Consider the following 16,384-nt stretch of genomic DNA (forward strand, 5'->3'; position numbering starts at 1 on the left):
CTGCTAGCTGCTGTTCCCATGCTGGCCGTCTCGTGGACACCAGCTGATCCTTTGATTGCTGAGCTCAGTTTCCTCGGTGGGTTCTTCACCAGGACGTGTTTCCACGTTTAGCTCTGGTGACACTGTGCAAGGAACAGCTGAGTTGTGATGTCTGCACGGGAACGTTCGCCATAACTAAGTCCAGGATAAGAGTGGATTTAAGTACTTTGGTTTATAAATAAACAGCACTCGTGGCCAAGGTAGGTTTAAGCAGAGCTGGCAACGGTCCTGCTAGGGAAGGGATCTCATCACCACATGGCCTGCTGTTGGACTTCCTGTCGCATGCTAATCCGTTAAGCCTGCTTTAGCTCCGTTAATTTTCCTTCTTTCCTTTTTTCCCCAATGGGCTGGCTCAGTGGCTCGTGAATGCCAGCTTCCCTTGGCCAAGCCTGTGCTGCCTTCCGAGCACCGGGTACCATGTGGCACAGCCCCAGGGATGGTGGTGCCTGAATGCGTCCCATTCTCTCTGTCTTACAGGCTCTGCAGTCTGCGCCTGAAGAAACTCACAGTGCTGAAAGAGCTGGACAAAGAGCTGAGCTCTGTGCTTATCGCCGTGAAGATTCAGGTAGGCTCCTCTCCCTGCTGCTGCCTGATGGCGGCGAGCCCGTCCTTGTGCCCTCCGTGAAGTGCTGGTCTGTACGTCCCACTCTCTGTGCTGACCCCTCATTCCTGTGTCATTTAGCAGCCTTGGGGAGATTCGGTCTCCCAGGTAGGTAGCAATGATGTTGCAGGAGTAGGTGCAAGCTGCCTGGTGCTGGTGGGCATCAGGGATGAATGTAGGTAGGCACTGGGACTGAGAGCATCCTGCCTCAGCCAAGGTTATGCTCTCAGGCTGCTGTTGGAAGGTCAGCATCCCTACCCCATTTCCAACCCCTTAAGCTAACCTTAGGTGTGGGTGCTTTCTGACAGCACTCTGTCTGGATTCCCATCCTGAGTGGGGCAGGAGGGCTGTGTGATGGATGGGGCAGCTCTGTTCATGCCTTCTGCTGCCATGCGCCCCCAAAACAGTCTTACTGCTGCCTCGGCTGCCCTCTCCTTTTCACCATGCCTCTACTCTGAACCAGGGAGAAGGAAAGGCAGAGGGAGTTGGCCGCCGTCTCATACGTGCAGTCCAGCCCTCTCTGCAGCTGCTGGTGGAGAGAAGTCCTAGGGGGTGCAGCCGTATGCTTTGCCAAGGGACATCACTGGAGGAGCCTCCTAAGCAGGCTGCCCTCTCCACAGCTCCCCTAACCCAGCTGGGGTGCCGGTGTCCTTCCTTCGTTCTTGTCAGCAGGCTGGGAAGCCGCTGATCCCATTGAACGCACCGTGGGGTGGGAGCTCAGCAGCTTTGCGCTCCCACAGAGCTCTTTGTGCTGCACACATTAGGACCTAAATCCTGGATTAGTGCTGGAAGCTACTGCGTTACTGGAGCTCCGGGAGCTGGGATTTGCCTTCATGGCAGGCCTGGTTCGTTGCCCAGAAGGATCTGAAAGCTAAATGTCTGAAACAAGGGGCCTGGAGGGAGGAAATCAGGAAGGTGCTGCAGTCCACGCATAGTTTGTCAGCATCCTGCTTGGCTGGCTGCATGTATGGTGCCATGCAGGAAAGCTGAAAGCACTGGCTGTGCCCTCTCGATGTGGGCACTCGTGAGGGAGCGAGCTGGGCAGGAGAGAGCTGCCTGGCCACAGGAACGAGGGAACAACCAAGGCTGGGCTGCGGATGCCAGCAGCGCAGGGCTGGGGCTGGAAGTGGGCTGGCTGCATGGAGACCCACATGTCTGGGAGGGCTGTGCTGCTACCTGGGCTGCCTCCGCAGGCCTGAGCAGCTGCCTTGCCAGGACTGTGACTGCCAAGGCTTCCTGGAAGGCAGATGGAAGCTGTAGGCAGCTTCAATGCAACCTGCCTACAGAACGATCTCAGATGGATCCATTCCTCCCGCTCCTCTCCTAGGTAACAGATGAGTCACACTTGCAAATAGCTGTTTGAAGGCTGCCCAGCAAGTGTTGCCATCTCTTGGATGGAAGCAGATGATGCATGCAGTTTGTGGAGGACCTGCAGCTTCCCAAGTAGGCAATGGGGACTGGTGGAAAGGGCAGCTATGTTCTCTCCCATTTCAGTGGTAGCTCTGCTGGATTGGGGTAAGGCTGTCAGGAAGCAGCTGCTCCGAAAGGCACCTTATGTGGAAACAAGGCTCTGACCCTGCCTGGTGCTGCCAGGTATGCCTGGCTTAGCACCATAAAGGTGCCATTATCTTGTCTTGGCTCCATAACTGTGATTATGGTGTGAAGGGAAATGCAATTCTGCTTCTTGGCAGAGAGACATCATCGTTTGGGAACTCCCCATTTTGAGCTGTGAGTAGGGGAAGCTGTCAAAGAAAGAGGGAAAGAAGTCCCCATGCTCCCAGAGCAGGTGCTGTGGGAGGAATGCAGCTGCTCACTGGATGCAGCTGGTGGCTCTGGTTCAGCCTTTGTTGGGTTTTCTGCCTCTTGTCATGAGTAGAAGGTACTTGCAGGGTTTTCTGTCCACACCTCACTTCACAGGGTTCCTTCTGGTCTTATTACAACTATTTGTTTGGAGATTTTCTACTCCTAAGCAATTCCAGATACTCCTTAGGGAACCAAATTTCCTGATGATATTTAAAAAGTTATTCTTTCCCCAAAAGCTTCTTCACCTTAAATTTTGGGTGGTGCTTTTCTGTCTGTTTTGGCCTGTTTTCAAGATGTGGCAATGACCGGGAGCCAGGTTTTTGCCTCAGTGGACAAGAGAAGGTCAACGCCTGTCACCTATCGGGTAGTACAGGGCTTTCCTTTGCTGTAGCTCTGTCCTCAGAAGTAACATCTTCCTGAAGAATAACTGCACTGGGCCATGTAGCCTGATGAAAGACCAAATCTTTGGTGGAAAGCCTCTCCATAACAAACAGCAAACAGTAAATGTGTCAAAGTAAATGCTTGTAGCGGTGACCACCTACCATCTCAATAAAGAGCAATGCAGGAAGGAAGAGTCGGTGCGTTCTTGGCCAGGAAAGCTCACAGATGGTGAAGGGGATTAGCTCCACCTCCTCTCTTCCGTCTCAGGAAGCCTTTTCACAGGGAAAGCCTTACTCCTGGCATAGTTGCTGGGAACTGTGTTGCAGACAGCTCTTGGAAACCAAGGACTGTTTCTGTAGAGCTTGTCTTTGCTGTGGAGCCGGTGAGAACTGTGACACTGCATTACTGCAAGGTGTGGAGGCCTTTCTCGCTTCCTCTCTTTAGTTTTTGGGGTTTTTTTTTTTCTTCTTCCTTTTTTAGCCTGGATAATATCAGCAGTGGCAGTGCAGGAAAAGCCTTCAACCAGTGCCACTCAGGCTGGCCTGACGCTGCTGCAGTTCCCATCAGCGAAGCACCCTTGGTACTCTGCCCATCACCACCTCCTTTGATTGCAGAAGGGATGTAACTTTGGTTTCTGTTACTGGGCTACCTGCTTGCTACTTGGCTTTTGGGACTGCTGACCCATTTGCAGCAGACACAAGGAGAGCAGGGGGCTCTAGCCTTGTGTTTCTCTAGGATTTGGCTCCATTGCTGAAGGGTCTGTGGTCATGGCTGACTTAGACTTCTGCTGGCCATGGCATCTGTGAGGCCTTTGGCAGCTCAGGAGAAATGCAGGGTTTGCAAGGTGGCTCTGAGAGATGGGACAGAGCAGAGCCTATGTACATGGTGCAGTGGCCTACATGCTCCAGCTTAGCTGTGTGCACTTACTGATCTTCTCGTAGGGTTCAAAGCGAGTCCTGAGATCGAATGAATATGTTCTCCCACCTGGAGGCCTGATGGAGACCGAGCTGGAGCTGACCTTCTCATTGCAGGTACCTTGCCACTCTCCTGGTGCTTCCCTCACACACCATTCCTTTGCAAGTTCAGCTTTAGGGGCTGGCTGTGAAGGGGGCAGCCTCTGAGGGGGGCTTGGATCACAGGTTGATGCTGCTGGCCAGCTGCTCCAGTGCTTTGGGGATTGTTTTGCTGGGCAGCGGGGATTTGGAGGGTAATGTAGTGGTCTTTGAGCTGGCCAGATCCTGCTGTATATCAACACTGGGGAAGAGTTCTCTACCTACCCTTGTGCTGTGCTGAGCCCTGCTGTCATGCTGCCATCTCCTTATGCTTCCCTTCCCCAGTACCCACACTTTCTCAAGAGAGATGGCAATAAACTGCAGATCATGCTGCAGAGGAGGAAGAGGTACAAGAACCGCACAATCCTGGGCTACAAGACCCTTGCTGTGGGCATCATTAACATGGCTGAGGTATGGGGTGCTGGGATCAGGGGGGGAGCTTGGCATGACCTCCCTGTACCAATGCAGGAAAGGGAGCTCCGCTGGCTGGAAGGCATTCAGTGCTGAGTGCTCTGGCTTTTTTTGGCTCCCCATGAGGCAGAGGAGCGGGCTGCCGGTCACCTGTATCACCTGCCAGGGGGCTTGTCTGTCTGTCTGCCTAGGTGATGCAGCACCCAACGGATGGAGGGCAACTCCTGAGCCTCCACAGCAACATGAAGGATGTGAACATCCGAGTGGCTGAAATCAACATCTACTCTTTGTCCAGTCAACCCATTGACCATGAGGATGGGAGTGTCCCCTCTGGTCCTAAAATCAAAGCTTCAGGTGTGTTAGTGCTCATCACAGACCAAAATGCAAACATTTTGGGTAGGGCATGGATGATGGTCTGCGTCCCCAAGCACCTGCCAGCAATATTGGTCATTTGGCCTTGACATTGTCGTGTTCAGCTGAGGCATCTGCAGTATCTGCTTTCAGATCGCTCGCCAGACATTGATAACTACTCTGAAGAAGAGGATGACAGCTTCTCCTCAGAGCAGGAGGCCAGTGATGATGCTGTGCAGGGTCAGGTAAGGGAGGTCTGGTTTGCATTTTGATCCCATCTCTTGGGCAAGGTCTCACATCTCCCTAGCAAACATTTGTCATGGTTTCAGAGGGTAGAGAGCCACAGTACCTGGCAGCAGGAAGGACTGTGGGCTGCAGCCAAGCCCAAAATGGGGCAGGGAACTTTGGAGAGCTGCAGTGTATTTGGGTGAGCCACAGGTCTCACCCATGTGTCCTTGGAGCTGTCTAGTCTGCAGCAGAAATCCCCCTGCTGAACACTCTCCACCTTGCACCATGGATTCTCTGCCATCTGCCTGTGTTAAAAGACCAAAAACTGCCCTGAGCTGCCCTCTCTCTGGGAGATGATAAGAGGTTAAGTGTGGGTCTGAAAATAGTCAGGTGGCAGAGCCATCCCAGCCCTGTAGTGAGTTGTGCCACTGCTGGTTGCTGTTCTCCTGTTGTGGGGCATACCCTCAAGGACAAAAAAGCCGGTGGTACTGTGCTCATCAGGAGCAGGGGCAATCCCAGATCCATTCAGCTTTGATCACATTACCTGTCCCACCATACCAGACTAATAAATCACAGCTCCGTGCTCTTGGAAGCTGTGTGTGTCCTCGAGGCTCATTCCTGGAAGAACATTTCTGTATGATCCAGGTTTCTCATTGGCTGCAGGAATCCCTGGCTTATGTACTTGGTTTCTTTTCTAACCCCAAAGGTCTAATCTCTGCTGCTACTGGGCAAAGAAGAGCACTAGGGTCAGCATGCTTTATGTACAAGCTGTTTCTCCCTGCTCTCCCTCCTGCTCTGCGACAGAGGCTGAGGGCAAGTCACTATAAGCAGGGCTTGTAGCCGCTCTCCCAGGTGTACAGGGAGGGTGTTGTACTCTCTGAGCTAACCCTGGAGAGGGGAGGCCAAGAGAGGCACACATGGGCCATGGAGAGGTTGGTGAGTGCAGAGAGAAGAGTTTTAGATAGCAGCAGTGGCTGTTGCAGAAGGCTGCTGTCCCTCCTCTGGACCTTGCTGCCGCATTTCCTTCCTGGAGAAGGAGAGGCTCTAGGGAAGAAGGTCTGTCTGGGGAGAAAGCTAAAGGGGGAGAAATAAGGTGTGTGGAGAAGGGCAGGAAAAGTGAGAAGCAAGGCTCTGGGAGCAGAGTGGACCAAAGCTTTTCAAATTAGGAGGTAAGTGTGGGGCAGGAAGATTCCAGGAGATGCTGCTCCATGGAGCATCTAGGTTGCTCTGATGTTCTGTGGTCTCTTGCCTGCAGGATCTGTTTGATGAAGAGGATGACTTGAGGAAAACCAAGAAGGCTAGGAGGAAAATGATCCGAACCACATCAATGACCAGAGTAACATCCATGTTTCCAATGTGTTCAAAGCAATGGAAAAGACTGAATTTCTCCCCTCCCTGAAGGGAACGGGATTGGGTTTTGGGGGGCAGGAGGTACTGGTACAGAGCAGGTGGCAGAGCCCTTGGTTCTGACCAGAACAGGAAACCATCCTGCCATTGCTGAGGTAGCTTGTTGCTCATAGCCATACCACAGCTTGTGGCCTGTACTATGCTTAGCTTGGCTTTATGTAGATAGTATTCTGTGGCTTCTGTGACATGATCTCTTCTCTCACTGCTTGAGGAGAAGGAAGACTGCTATGAGGAAGGCCATTAGCAGCCCTTCTGCTGCCCTGGCAGCCCCCTGATTTCCAGGCATTTCCTTGTCCCTGTCTGCATAAGCCCTGCAGATCCCTGGGTGCCTTCTCACTGAGTTTGTTCCCCTTATTCTCTTGATTGAAAGCAGCATTCCTCAAAGAGGTGTTCTGGGAGAAGGGGATTTAAATGGAGAGGAAGTGCTATTTCAGCCTGTAGCAAAGAAAGTCAGAGTCTTTACGAGCACCCTCCGTTGTGCTCATATACAGCAACTTCCTGTGCAGTCCAGAGTTAGTCCAAATCCAACAACAAGTTTAAGGAGGAAGGGAGATTGCAGCTGAGCATGGGCCTATAGACCCAGAAAAGTACCAGTGGCCTATTAAAGACTTAAAGACTGGGGGCTGTGCATTAAACATCTTGAAACTTGTTTTGATAGTTTTGCTGATCTTTATTTCTCTCCTTTGTTTTGTTTTAGCAACCAAACTTCAAGCAGAAGTTTGTGGCTTTGCTGAAGAGGTTTAAAGTGACAGAGGAGGTAAGAAGCAGAAAGGCTGACCCACCTGGCAGCATCTCTTTGCAGATGTGTGGGTATCAGAGGTGCTGGAGGTGCGAGGCATGAGCTGCAGCCACTCAGGTGTATTCCCAAAAGTGTTGTGAGATACAGCACAGACTGGTGCTGGGACTTTCCAAAGCCTTCTTCTGCAAGAAGGCAGCTCTGAGCCTAATGATCAAATCCAGGACACCTTCCAAAAGTTCTTGTTGGGGAGAGTGGCCATGCTTGGAAGGGTGCTGTCATACACTGGCTGCGTACCAGGAAATGGCATTGCAGGGACTGCGTTCAACCTGCTCATCACTAAGAGCAGCCTAGCATCAGCATTTGGGTAGCTGGCCTAGGCTGTGAGCCTGCTGTGAGCTCATGGCACTGCTAGTGGAGCTCTGCCAAGGTGTCTTAAGTCCAGGGGCTGTGGCTGCCTGAGGTTCCTTCAGATGTCATGCTTGTGGCAATCTCCTGTGGCCAGTGACAATGTCACTTACTCCTTCTGCAGGCTAGATTTGGCTCCCTGAGGTCAGAGCTGCAGCGCTGCTAGGAGGGAGCCTGCACATGCCTTGTGTGGAATGGAGGTAACTCTGTATCTCTTCATTGCCCTCTGGGCTTGGTCCCACAGGTCCTGGATTCTGACCCTGTAGACCAGACCCAGGAGGTGGAGGAAGACCTGGGCTTGCTCTATGACAGCCTGGAAGAGTGCAACAACAGTGACAGTGGCCCAGAAATTGAGGACAACGAGAGTGTGCACAGTACACCCAAGCCCACCTTGAGGTAAGGATCACAGAAAGCCACAGGCCAACAACACAGTCCATGGAGCCTGGAGGAATGCTTTCTGATGCTTTTCTGTTGCTTGGACTAATGCAGGCATTGTCCCCTCTCTGCTCCCATTGCCACCTTCTCTTGACACATCTGAGCTCATCCCTTTCATATCCTGTTTAAAAACCACCTCAAAACTGCCCATTAAAATTGTATTCGTTCATATTTAGTTTCATTTAATTTCCTCCCAGTCCAGCATCTGACACTGTTCCTGATCTGCTGGAAGAGTTTCTCCTTGATCTAAGCCCCTGCTGTTCCCAGCTCTGATATCTTTCTGCTAACAGTCCTGACCGTCTCAATTTCCCATACCAAAGCATGCCTGTCTTTTGAGTGCATTGTCTCATGACTGCTAGGGCTGGTTCCTGTGTCTCTGTGGGGTCTGCATGTAGTGTTCCAGCCAGAGGTGTGTGGCTAGCAACCATCAGTGATGTTCCTCATCCTACTTAGTCTCCTTGTGTACCTTGTGGCTTGCCTTGCCCTCCCAAACACTGCTGACTTTGGCACAGCGGTCTCCAGTGGACCATGCAATGGAACCAGGCTTTTCTCCCACGTGTTCTGCATTCACCTGGCCTCTCTGCTCCTGGCTGTTCTGTTTCTGTGCTGTCCCTTTGTGACAAAGTTGCCTTCTATCTTCCTTCTGCTTGGCTGCTTCACAGTGCCCCAGGTCTCTTCTAGCCAAGCCAAGATTACTTGTCCTTGTTGTTTCTATAGTTAAGTGTTTAAATCTAGTTTGGAGTAGTTTGAATCCCTGCTGAAGGTACTCAGCAGGGTAGCAGGCTTGGTCTGCGTAGGCAAGATGTGTGAAGAGAAAACTGCTGGATTCAGGAAGCACTTCGAGGCACTGGGGAAGGAAGAGGAACAGTGGTCATATCCCTCAAATCTACAAGCTGTTGTAAGAAGATGGCAGATGTGTGGGCAGGAGGGACCTGCATAGGTGGTCTGCTTGGATCTCTAAAAGGAATTTCATGTGGGCTCTCTCCCAAGGCTTTAAAGAAACAAAGGTGCTGTGAAAGAAAAAGGAAGCTCTCCTTTTGGTCAGACAGCACTTAGCACACATAACTATTTAAACTATGTAAACTGAGAGAAAAATCTGTTAAGAGTGTTTAAATGTAAGACCTGGCTCTGACCCTGCAAATCCCTACTTGCAGACATCTGCTTTCTGGGAAAGCATCCAGGACAAGTGCTGGTTTGTGCTTGCACCTTACAGCCTTCCTTGGTCATTTGCTCTTTCTGGTAGGGAACCCTGTTATGCCGTGGGCTGCTTTTCAGCCCATTCAGTGTCCCTAGCTTGGTTTGCTTTCTGTTGTCTCAGTTTCTGGCAGTGCTGAGTGTGTATCTCTTTGAATTCCTGTTAAAGGCTCTGTACTTTTTTTGAGTAGAAATGAGAGCCATGTATAGGCTGTGTGTTTCTGATGCCCTGCAGAGCATTCCCACCTTTGTCTGAAGACCAAAAGCAAAGGAGCAAATGTCTCCTTGGGTTCTGAGAATGTGGATGGGGTGAGGTGGTAGTTCCTTGGGAACAGAAAGGCCGTGCAGAAAGCTTACATAAAGCTGAACCTGCTGAGGCTCTGTCTCGATCATACCAGCAGGAGAGCCTCTACATTGCAGAGCAAGGAAAGCTGAGGGTTGCAGGAGAGCTCCGTGCTGAGTGTGATACATCCTGTAGTGATGAAAGCTGCTGGATTGCAAGCCAGAGGAGGACAGACGGGCACAGCTTGATTGTGGCAAGGGGGAAACAGCCCCTTTTTAAGGGGGTGCTGAAAGCTAGGCCAAAAGTATGCAATGCTGTGCAATGCAGAGGCATCCAACCTAACAAAAAGCAAGGCATGAAAACACCTGTTTGTTGAGGTGGCAGTGACATCAGGGTGTGCCGTGTCCTGGTAGGATTACTGGAACAGTACAAAGGAGTGTGAGAGAAAACTCCCTGTAGTTCTTGTGGCTTGTGGTTTTTAATGCAGTCAGTATGGATCAAATCACTGGCTGAGAAAAGGCAAGGGTAAAGTAATGGCTGCACAGTGTGGCGACAGTGCCTGAGATCCTGTAGTGGACATTGGAGGGGTGGAGAGAGCAGAAACATGCTAATAATAGGAGGCATCAGTTATCCTTGTGTGAGCTGGGGAAAAGAGGTCATCAGGGCACAAAGCTGAGTCTAAATCTGTTGCTCTTGTAAATGACTGCATTGTGAAGGAGCTGGTCGTGGAGCTAGTGAGGGGAAATCAGCCAGGACTTCTCCCGGACAGTGTACAGACACTGCTGCTGAGGAGCTGCTCTGTTGTGGGGACCATCGCTTACTGCATTGAAATGCCACTGTAGGAGCAGTGAAAGCAAAGAACCCAGCAAACACTGTTGTTCCTGGAAGCGTGGCGTGCTGCACGCAAATAAGGAGATGTGTTGAAGGGAAGCAGCCAAGATGTTCAGAAGCCTGAGCATTCTGCAGGTAACCCGCAGAAAGTTGCAGGTACATCCAGTTGAGAACAACAGATAGCAGTGGCAACTCTGGCCAAGTCCTAACAGCTGTGCCCACAATGTTGCAGCCAGCAGAGCCTCCAGGAAACTGGAAGCGAGCATCGTTTGGTCAGGCTGCTGAGCACGTGGGTGTCTGCCCCTGTGTCCCACTAGGGACCCCTTTGCAGTGCTCTGTGCTTGGGATAGGCTGGCGGGGGCGTGCTGGGATCGTGGTGACTTTGTTCCTCTCTTATTCCTGCCTTTTTCTCTCCCATCTGTCTGTCTGTCCGTCCGTCCGTCTGTCTGTTTCTCTGCAGGCGTTTCTTTGAGGGAGTCTCTCATTCTGGTTCCCAGACTGAGATCGGCAGTCTGCACAGCCAGAAAGGGCAGGACCAAGAGTCGGGCAGCCCTGTGAGTTACACCACCACCACCACCTCCTGCCCCTTCCCTCCCCGGCCAGCCCAGCATCCCCTCAGTGCCTGCAGCTCCCTCTGAGACCGCTCCTTCCAGCAGCGCCTGCCTGGGGCTGCTCCTTCCCTTCTTTCCTCTTCTTTCTCCCAGTGCAGGCAGACAAGTAGTGATGGCCTTTCAGGCAAGGCAGGGGGATGTCCTCTGGGGCTGTCCCAGAGCGTGGGGGCATGTGTTCCGCGAGGTCCTACAGCAGGCATGAGTCATTCCCCACACAGGGCGCTCTATCCCGCTCTGATCCTGCTCCCTGTCCCCCAGGGCGAAGCAGAAAAACGGAAGCCAGGAGTGCCACGAGCACAGGAAGAGCCAGGAGCCGAGGTCCCTGTGGTGGTGAGTACAGCATGTGGGGCTGGAGCGAGAGCGGGAGATAGGGCTGCAGGAGATGCAGCCCTGAGGCCCTGCAGCCTTTGCTCTCCTGTGGGATCTATCCTGGATTGGGGTCCCCGTGGGCATGTGGAGCATGGTGTGTGCAACATGACCATGTGTGGCCCTCAGGAGCTGGCTGCAGAGGAGCCGTGTCCCCGGCTGGCCCCCCCTGAGGCTGCCACCAGGGAGAGCAGCGTGGATAGGCTGGCCCAGCTGGGCCCCGGAACCAAATCTGAGCTCCCCAGTGCTGTGTCACCCAGGTAAGGTGGCTCTGGGCCCGGGGCCATTGCTGAGAAAGCTCACACCGACTCCCCACAGTGAGCAGGGCAGTGGTGGAGGTGGGACATCTCCCCTTCCCGGTGTCATGTCTTGCTTCTTGCTCACAGCAAGGCAGAGAGCAAGCAGTTGTGGCGTCCCCGCAGCACCTCAGTGAAGGACCGGCAGAGCTCCAAGGGACAGAGTGGCCGCACCAGCAGCCTGGACAGCGAGAGCTCCCCAGACTCGTGGCACAGCACCCAGGTGAGGCCCGGTGCCATCTCACCTGATGGTGACCTGACTGCTGAGAGCCCCAGTGGGCCTTTTGTCACAGCTGCTCACAGCTGGGGCACCCTGCTGGGCTTAACCTTGGTGGGGATGTTGTCCTAGGTGCCCCGAAAATCTGTTTATGATCAGCTGAACCAGATCCTGGTCTCAGATGAGCAGCTTCCAGAGAGCATCGTGCTGGTGAATGTCGCTGAATGGCAGGGGCAGGTGAGTAGGGGCAGAGGTAGAGCTGGATGTGTGTGGGTCCCACAGGCTTGTCTCAGCTGTGGCAGGGTGTCCAGGGACCTTGGCCAGCTGTGCCTTCCTCTGCCCAGAGCGTGGCCCATCCCTGGGGATCACAGTGCATTTGCAGCACTGAGCTACATACTTAAGTCTGTCCATTTCCTCCATCATCTGCCATATGCTGATGTTGCTGGATCCTCAGAGCATGACACCCAGAGAAGTCCCAGAAGGGACAGACTGCGTGCCTTGTGCAGTTGGTTTGTACTCATACCACAGTGCTCAGGGCTTTGTTGGATACCCCAGGTGAGGTGCTGCACTCCCCCTGCTGGCACTGGGCTCTGGGGAGAGGAAGCAGCCAAGGCAGGCTCTGTGGCAGAAGAAAAACTCCTTGGGTCGAGGCATGCTGCATGTCCACGCTCTGCCTTTTGTCCTGATGTGGGGATGCTTGAGTGCTCAGCCCAGGATGTGCTGTGCTCCATCCCAAAGGGGAGTGGGGCCCGGGCAAGTGCTTATCCAAAGTCCTCTCCCTTGGCAGTATGTGAGCGAGCAGCTCCAGGCGCACAAGCAGCTGGTCGTTTCCACCTGCTCAGTGGCAGACATCCAGGCGGCCTTCAACACCACCGTCTCCCGTATCCAGCGATAGTGAGTATAGCTTGGGCTTGGTCTGGCAGCTCCCTCTGGCTGCCAGGAAGGGCGCTGGGTTCCCTTGGAGCTCAGTGGGATACTGGAGCTGTGGGTGCAGCTATGGGAGCCGGTGTAGGCCTGGGGAAGAGCAGGAGATTCCAGCCCACGTGAGCTGGGAATAGGCAGCAGCAGGGTTCTGTTGCTAGGCACGTTCCCTGCCCTCATGCTGCTGCATGCTGATTCTAACGGGAGTCCGTCACAGTCTCTTTTCTTCTCCCTTTGGCAGCTGTAACTGTAACTCCCACATGCCCCCCCCAGTGAAGGTAGTTGTGGCAGGGGACCAGAGCTACCTGAGTGTTGTCCTTCGGTTCTTCGTGGAACAGCTGGCCAGCAAGACGCCTGACTGGCTCAACTACCTTCGTTTCCTGCTGGTGCCACTGGGTGAGAGCTGTCACTGGACTGGCCACTGGGATGCCCTCCACCATGCTGTGCTCCCCTGCCTAGAGCCAACACTGCTCTTCTCCCCACACAGGCTCTCACCCTCTTGCCAAGTACCTGGCTTCAGTGGATAACAAGTACAGCACTCTGTTCCTGGACACAGCGTGGCGGGAGCTGTTCAGCAGGGCTGAGCCCCCCACTGCAGGTGAGGAGTGGGGCTGCTGGGGCTGGCGGTGCCCAGCTGTCCCCGGAGCCCTCACTGCTCCCTCTGCCTGCAGACACTGTGGACATTGCGGGCCGCGTTGCCCAGTTCATTGCTGGAGCCAGCCTGTCTCACCAGCTGCCCATCTCCGAGGCCATGCTGACCTACAAGCAGAAGAGGTGAGCGTGGCCTGGGGGTGCCTTGTGCAGCCCCAGTGTGGGTTGTGCCTGGGACAGGGCTGAGGGAGATGGGGGATGAGCTGAGCAAGGCCACCTGCTGCCCCCTAACCCCTCTGTAGCAACTGGGGGCTGTGGCAACCCCAGCAATGGGGTCTGACTACCTGGGCTGGGCTGGGCTGAGGGCCGCCAGCCAGCGCTGTGCTGCCCGGGGGTTGGCGCTCGTGTTCCGGCTGCACTCTCACCTCTCCCTTCTCTTGGTTTCTGGCACCCAAGGAAGAGAAGTCTCTATTTTGATTTTTATATCAGGTATTGGCTTGTGCTTGCTGTGCCGCTGCCTGGCCCTCCCTCCCCCCTCCTATGTGCGTCCACCCCCTGTGCCGTGCAGAGGAGCCATGGCCCCAAAACGGGGCAGGGCTGCCCTCCCGCATGCCAGCCTCTCCCAGCACCAGAGGAGCCAACTCCTTGCCTCCTTGTGTAGTGTGCCCTGTGCTGCCATGTCGGGGACAGGGAGTCCCAGGGGAGGGAGGGCAGAGAAAGAGGGTCCTGGTGGCCAGGAGCCAGCATTGGCCCCTGCCGGCGTGGGGGTCCCAGGAATACTAGGTTGGCCAGCATGGCAGGCGTGCCCAGCCCCTCACCAGCCTCTCTTCCTTGTGCAGCCCTGATGAGGATTCCTGCCAGAAGTTCATACCCTTTGTAGGGGTAAGTGTGTTGAGGAGCCAGCAGGCAGCTGGGCTCCAGGGGGAGAAGGGGCAGTGCACAGCCCTGCTGATAACAGCACTGGGGACCATCTGACTTGTCTCTCCTTGTAGGTTGTGAAGGTGGGCCTGGTGGAGCAGTCCTTCAGTGCCTCTGGTGAGTTCCTGTGAGCCCCCAGTTTGTGCCTCACCATGGTGAGGTCCCGTCAGTGTCCCCCTGAACCCCTCGTTTCCTCTGCAGTGGACTCAGATGATGCCACAGCCTGCACCCCTTCGCTGCTGAGCTCGGTGCCAGCTGCTGGCAGTGCATCCCCCTATGGCAAGGAGACTGTGAGCACCCCACCACCCTCCCCATCTGTCAGCAGCGGCCTCTCAGGTGCTGGGTAAGGAACTGGGGCTGGCGCAGGAGACTTGGATGTGCTCTCTGGCCAGGCTGCTGCATCCTAGGGTTATGGGGCCAGCGTGCTCCCAGGACAGGCTGCAGCTGGGCTATGGGGTGCTGCCCATCTTTTCCAGGTCTCTGAGCCCTGGCGTGGAGGTGATGGGCCTGCAGGTGGACTACTGGACAACACAAGGGCTGGATAGGAAGAAGGAGGGCGAAAAGCGGGAGACGGGCATCAAGAACACACTCAAGAGCAACTTCCGCTCGCTCCAGGTCAGCCGCATCCCTGGCGTCGGGGAGCTGGTGCCGCCCAGCACTATGGCCATGACTGTGGTTACCAAGGAGAAGAACAAGAAAGGTAACTCCATCCTGGGGTGCTCTGCAGTGCGGGGCCACAGCCAGTTGCACCAAAGGCAGTGGGAGGGCAGGCTGAGAGAAGGCAGCCTTCCCTGGGGTGAGGGCTGCCACCCACTGCCCAGTGGGTACCTGCTAACACTGGCATTGTGTCTCTGGCCCTCAGTGATGTTCCTGAGCAAGAAACCAAAAGAGAAGGACCTAGAACCCAAAAGCCAAGTCATCGAAGGGATCACACGCCTCATCTGCACAGCCAAGCACCAGAACACCATGCTGCGAGGTGAGGACAGGCATTAGCCTCTAAGGACACCCAGCCAGGCAGCCCTGGCTGCCCGGGGTAGGGCTGTGCCTTACTGCGCTATCTCCTGTCAGTCTCCATAGATGGGGTGGAATGGAACGATGTGAAGTTTTTCCAGCTGGCAGCACAGTGGCCAACACACGTCAAGTACCTCCCCGTGGGCATCTTCGGCTACTCAAAGAGCGTGTGAGATGCGGTGCAGTCCTGAAGCAGAGCTGTGGAGGGTTTATGGGAGGAGGCACAGAGACAGAGGTGCTCCCATGCCCCTGTTCCATGGCCCTGAAGAGGGAACACCACACCCACACCACTCCCTGTGAGCCAAGATCCATGAAGGTGAGGCCGCTGAGACTGGGTCCGTGCATCCTCCGCTACCAGCCAGGGCACCACGCCATCTGCCTCCCCTGCCCCCCACAGCAGCGTGGGACAAGGGCTGGCACCGGCCACGAGCCTGACTGGGCTTTGGGTCCCCTCTCCCCCAGCTCTGCAGCTGCCAGGGCCCCAGCTGGGCTGGGCCTGGGCAGTATCCCAGCGCTGGAGCCAGAGTGGAGCTGTGCAGGGTGGGGGCCAGTGCTGAGCAGGGCCCCTCCACCTGCCCTTCACCAGACCAGGCTGCCGGGCCCGCCCCATGGGGCTGAGCCTCAGCAGTTCCCCTGTCCCTGTGCAGCCCCGGTGCTGCTGCCACTGTCACGTCCATGTCCTGGCCAGCCCTGCCCCACAGTGCTGCCAGCTGGAGGTAGAGCATGGGGGCACCTGGATTTTTGTTGGTTTTTTTTTTGGTTTTTTTTTTTTTTTTTACAAGATTCTATTTTTTTTAAATTTATTGTACGGTTACTTTTCAGGATTAATTTTAATAAATTAATGCTGGTACCATTATGGCAGGGCTGTGTAGTTCCCTCTGTGCCCAAGGGCAACAATGCAAAGACAGGTTGGCTCCTGCTGCCCCTCCAGTAGGTAGGGCTGAGGGTAACATCTCTCCTCGCAAGCCCATGGTCAGCTGCAGCTCTCTTGACACGTTAGCAGATGTGCAGCCAAGCTTGTTTATTCCCACTAAAGCCCCAAGTCCACCAGAAGTGATGGACTGGGCTCAGCTCATGCCCTGCCAGCTCAGTCCTTCTCTACCGAAAGGTGGAGAATGTCTGTCTCCTTTCAGCAGAGGCTGGGTTTGCTGCTGTCTTGATCTCTACAGTCTGGAAGGCAACCTGGGGCTGGGCCTGGGCCTGGGATAGGGCTGGTGGGGGCTCAGCAGAGACGTACTCCAGGACGTGAGGCCTCTCGTCCTGGCGCCGGAGGTAGCCCTGGTTCAGCAGGTG

General features: G+C 54.7%; 1 protein-coding gene across 1 annotated transcript; it reads left to right on the forward strand.

Moving 5' to 3' along the window:
- Nucleotides 1-475: 475 nt before the first annotated feature.
- LOC122190720 (phosphofurin acidic cluster sorting protein 1-like) lies at nucleotides 476-15,924 on the forward strand. The gene is made up of 23 exons (XM_042890813.1): nucleotides 476-604; nucleotides 3,766-3,855; nucleotides 4,162-4,287; nucleotides 4,479-4,641; nucleotides 4,792-4,883; nucleotides 6,122-6,202; nucleotides 6,971-7,030; nucleotides 7,662-7,813; nucleotides 10,621-10,714; nucleotides 11,030-11,101; nucleotides 11,267-11,397; nucleotides 11,524-11,656; nucleotides 11,783-11,887; nucleotides 12,438-12,544; nucleotides 12,813-12,967; nucleotides 13,059-13,169; nucleotides 13,243-13,345; nucleotides 14,002-14,044; nucleotides 14,155-14,197; nucleotides 14,282-14,423; nucleotides 14,557-14,780; nucleotides 14,943-15,056; nucleotides 15,149-15,924. Exons 1-23 carry the CDS (start codon nucleotides 476-478, stop codon nucleotides 15,262-15,264), a joined length of 2,586 nt encoding a protein of 861 aa, XP_042746747.1. The 3' UTR covers nucleotides 15,265-15,924.
- Nucleotides 15,925-16,384: the final 460 nt, after the last annotated feature.

The sequence above is a fragment of the Lagopus leucura genome, unplaced genomic scaffold (assembly GCF_019238085.1).
Source record: "Lagopus leucura isolate 7727_CA_CO unplaced genomic scaffold, USGS_WTPT01 1-20_obj-0_obj, whole genome shotgun sequence".
Classification (NCBI taxonomy): domain Eukaryota; kingdom Metazoa; phylum Chordata; class Aves; order Galliformes; family Phasianidae; genus Lagopus; species Lagopus leucura.

Excerpts from the sequence above, each read along its gene's own strand:
- LOC122190720 (XM_042890813.1), top strand. The coding sequence starts at position 476 with ATGGTGGTGCCTGAATGCGTCCCATTCTCTCTGTCTTACAGGCTCTGC. Across the intron at positions 14,045-14,154 it reads AGTTCATACCCTTTGTAGGG|GTTGTGAAGGTGGGCCTGGT; the intron begins GTAAGTGTGTTG and ends CTCTCCTTGTAG. Across the intron at positions 14,198-14,281 it reads GCAGTCCTTCAGTGCCTCTG|TGGACTCAGATGATGCCACA; the intron begins GTGAGTTCCTGT and ends TTTCCTCTGCAG.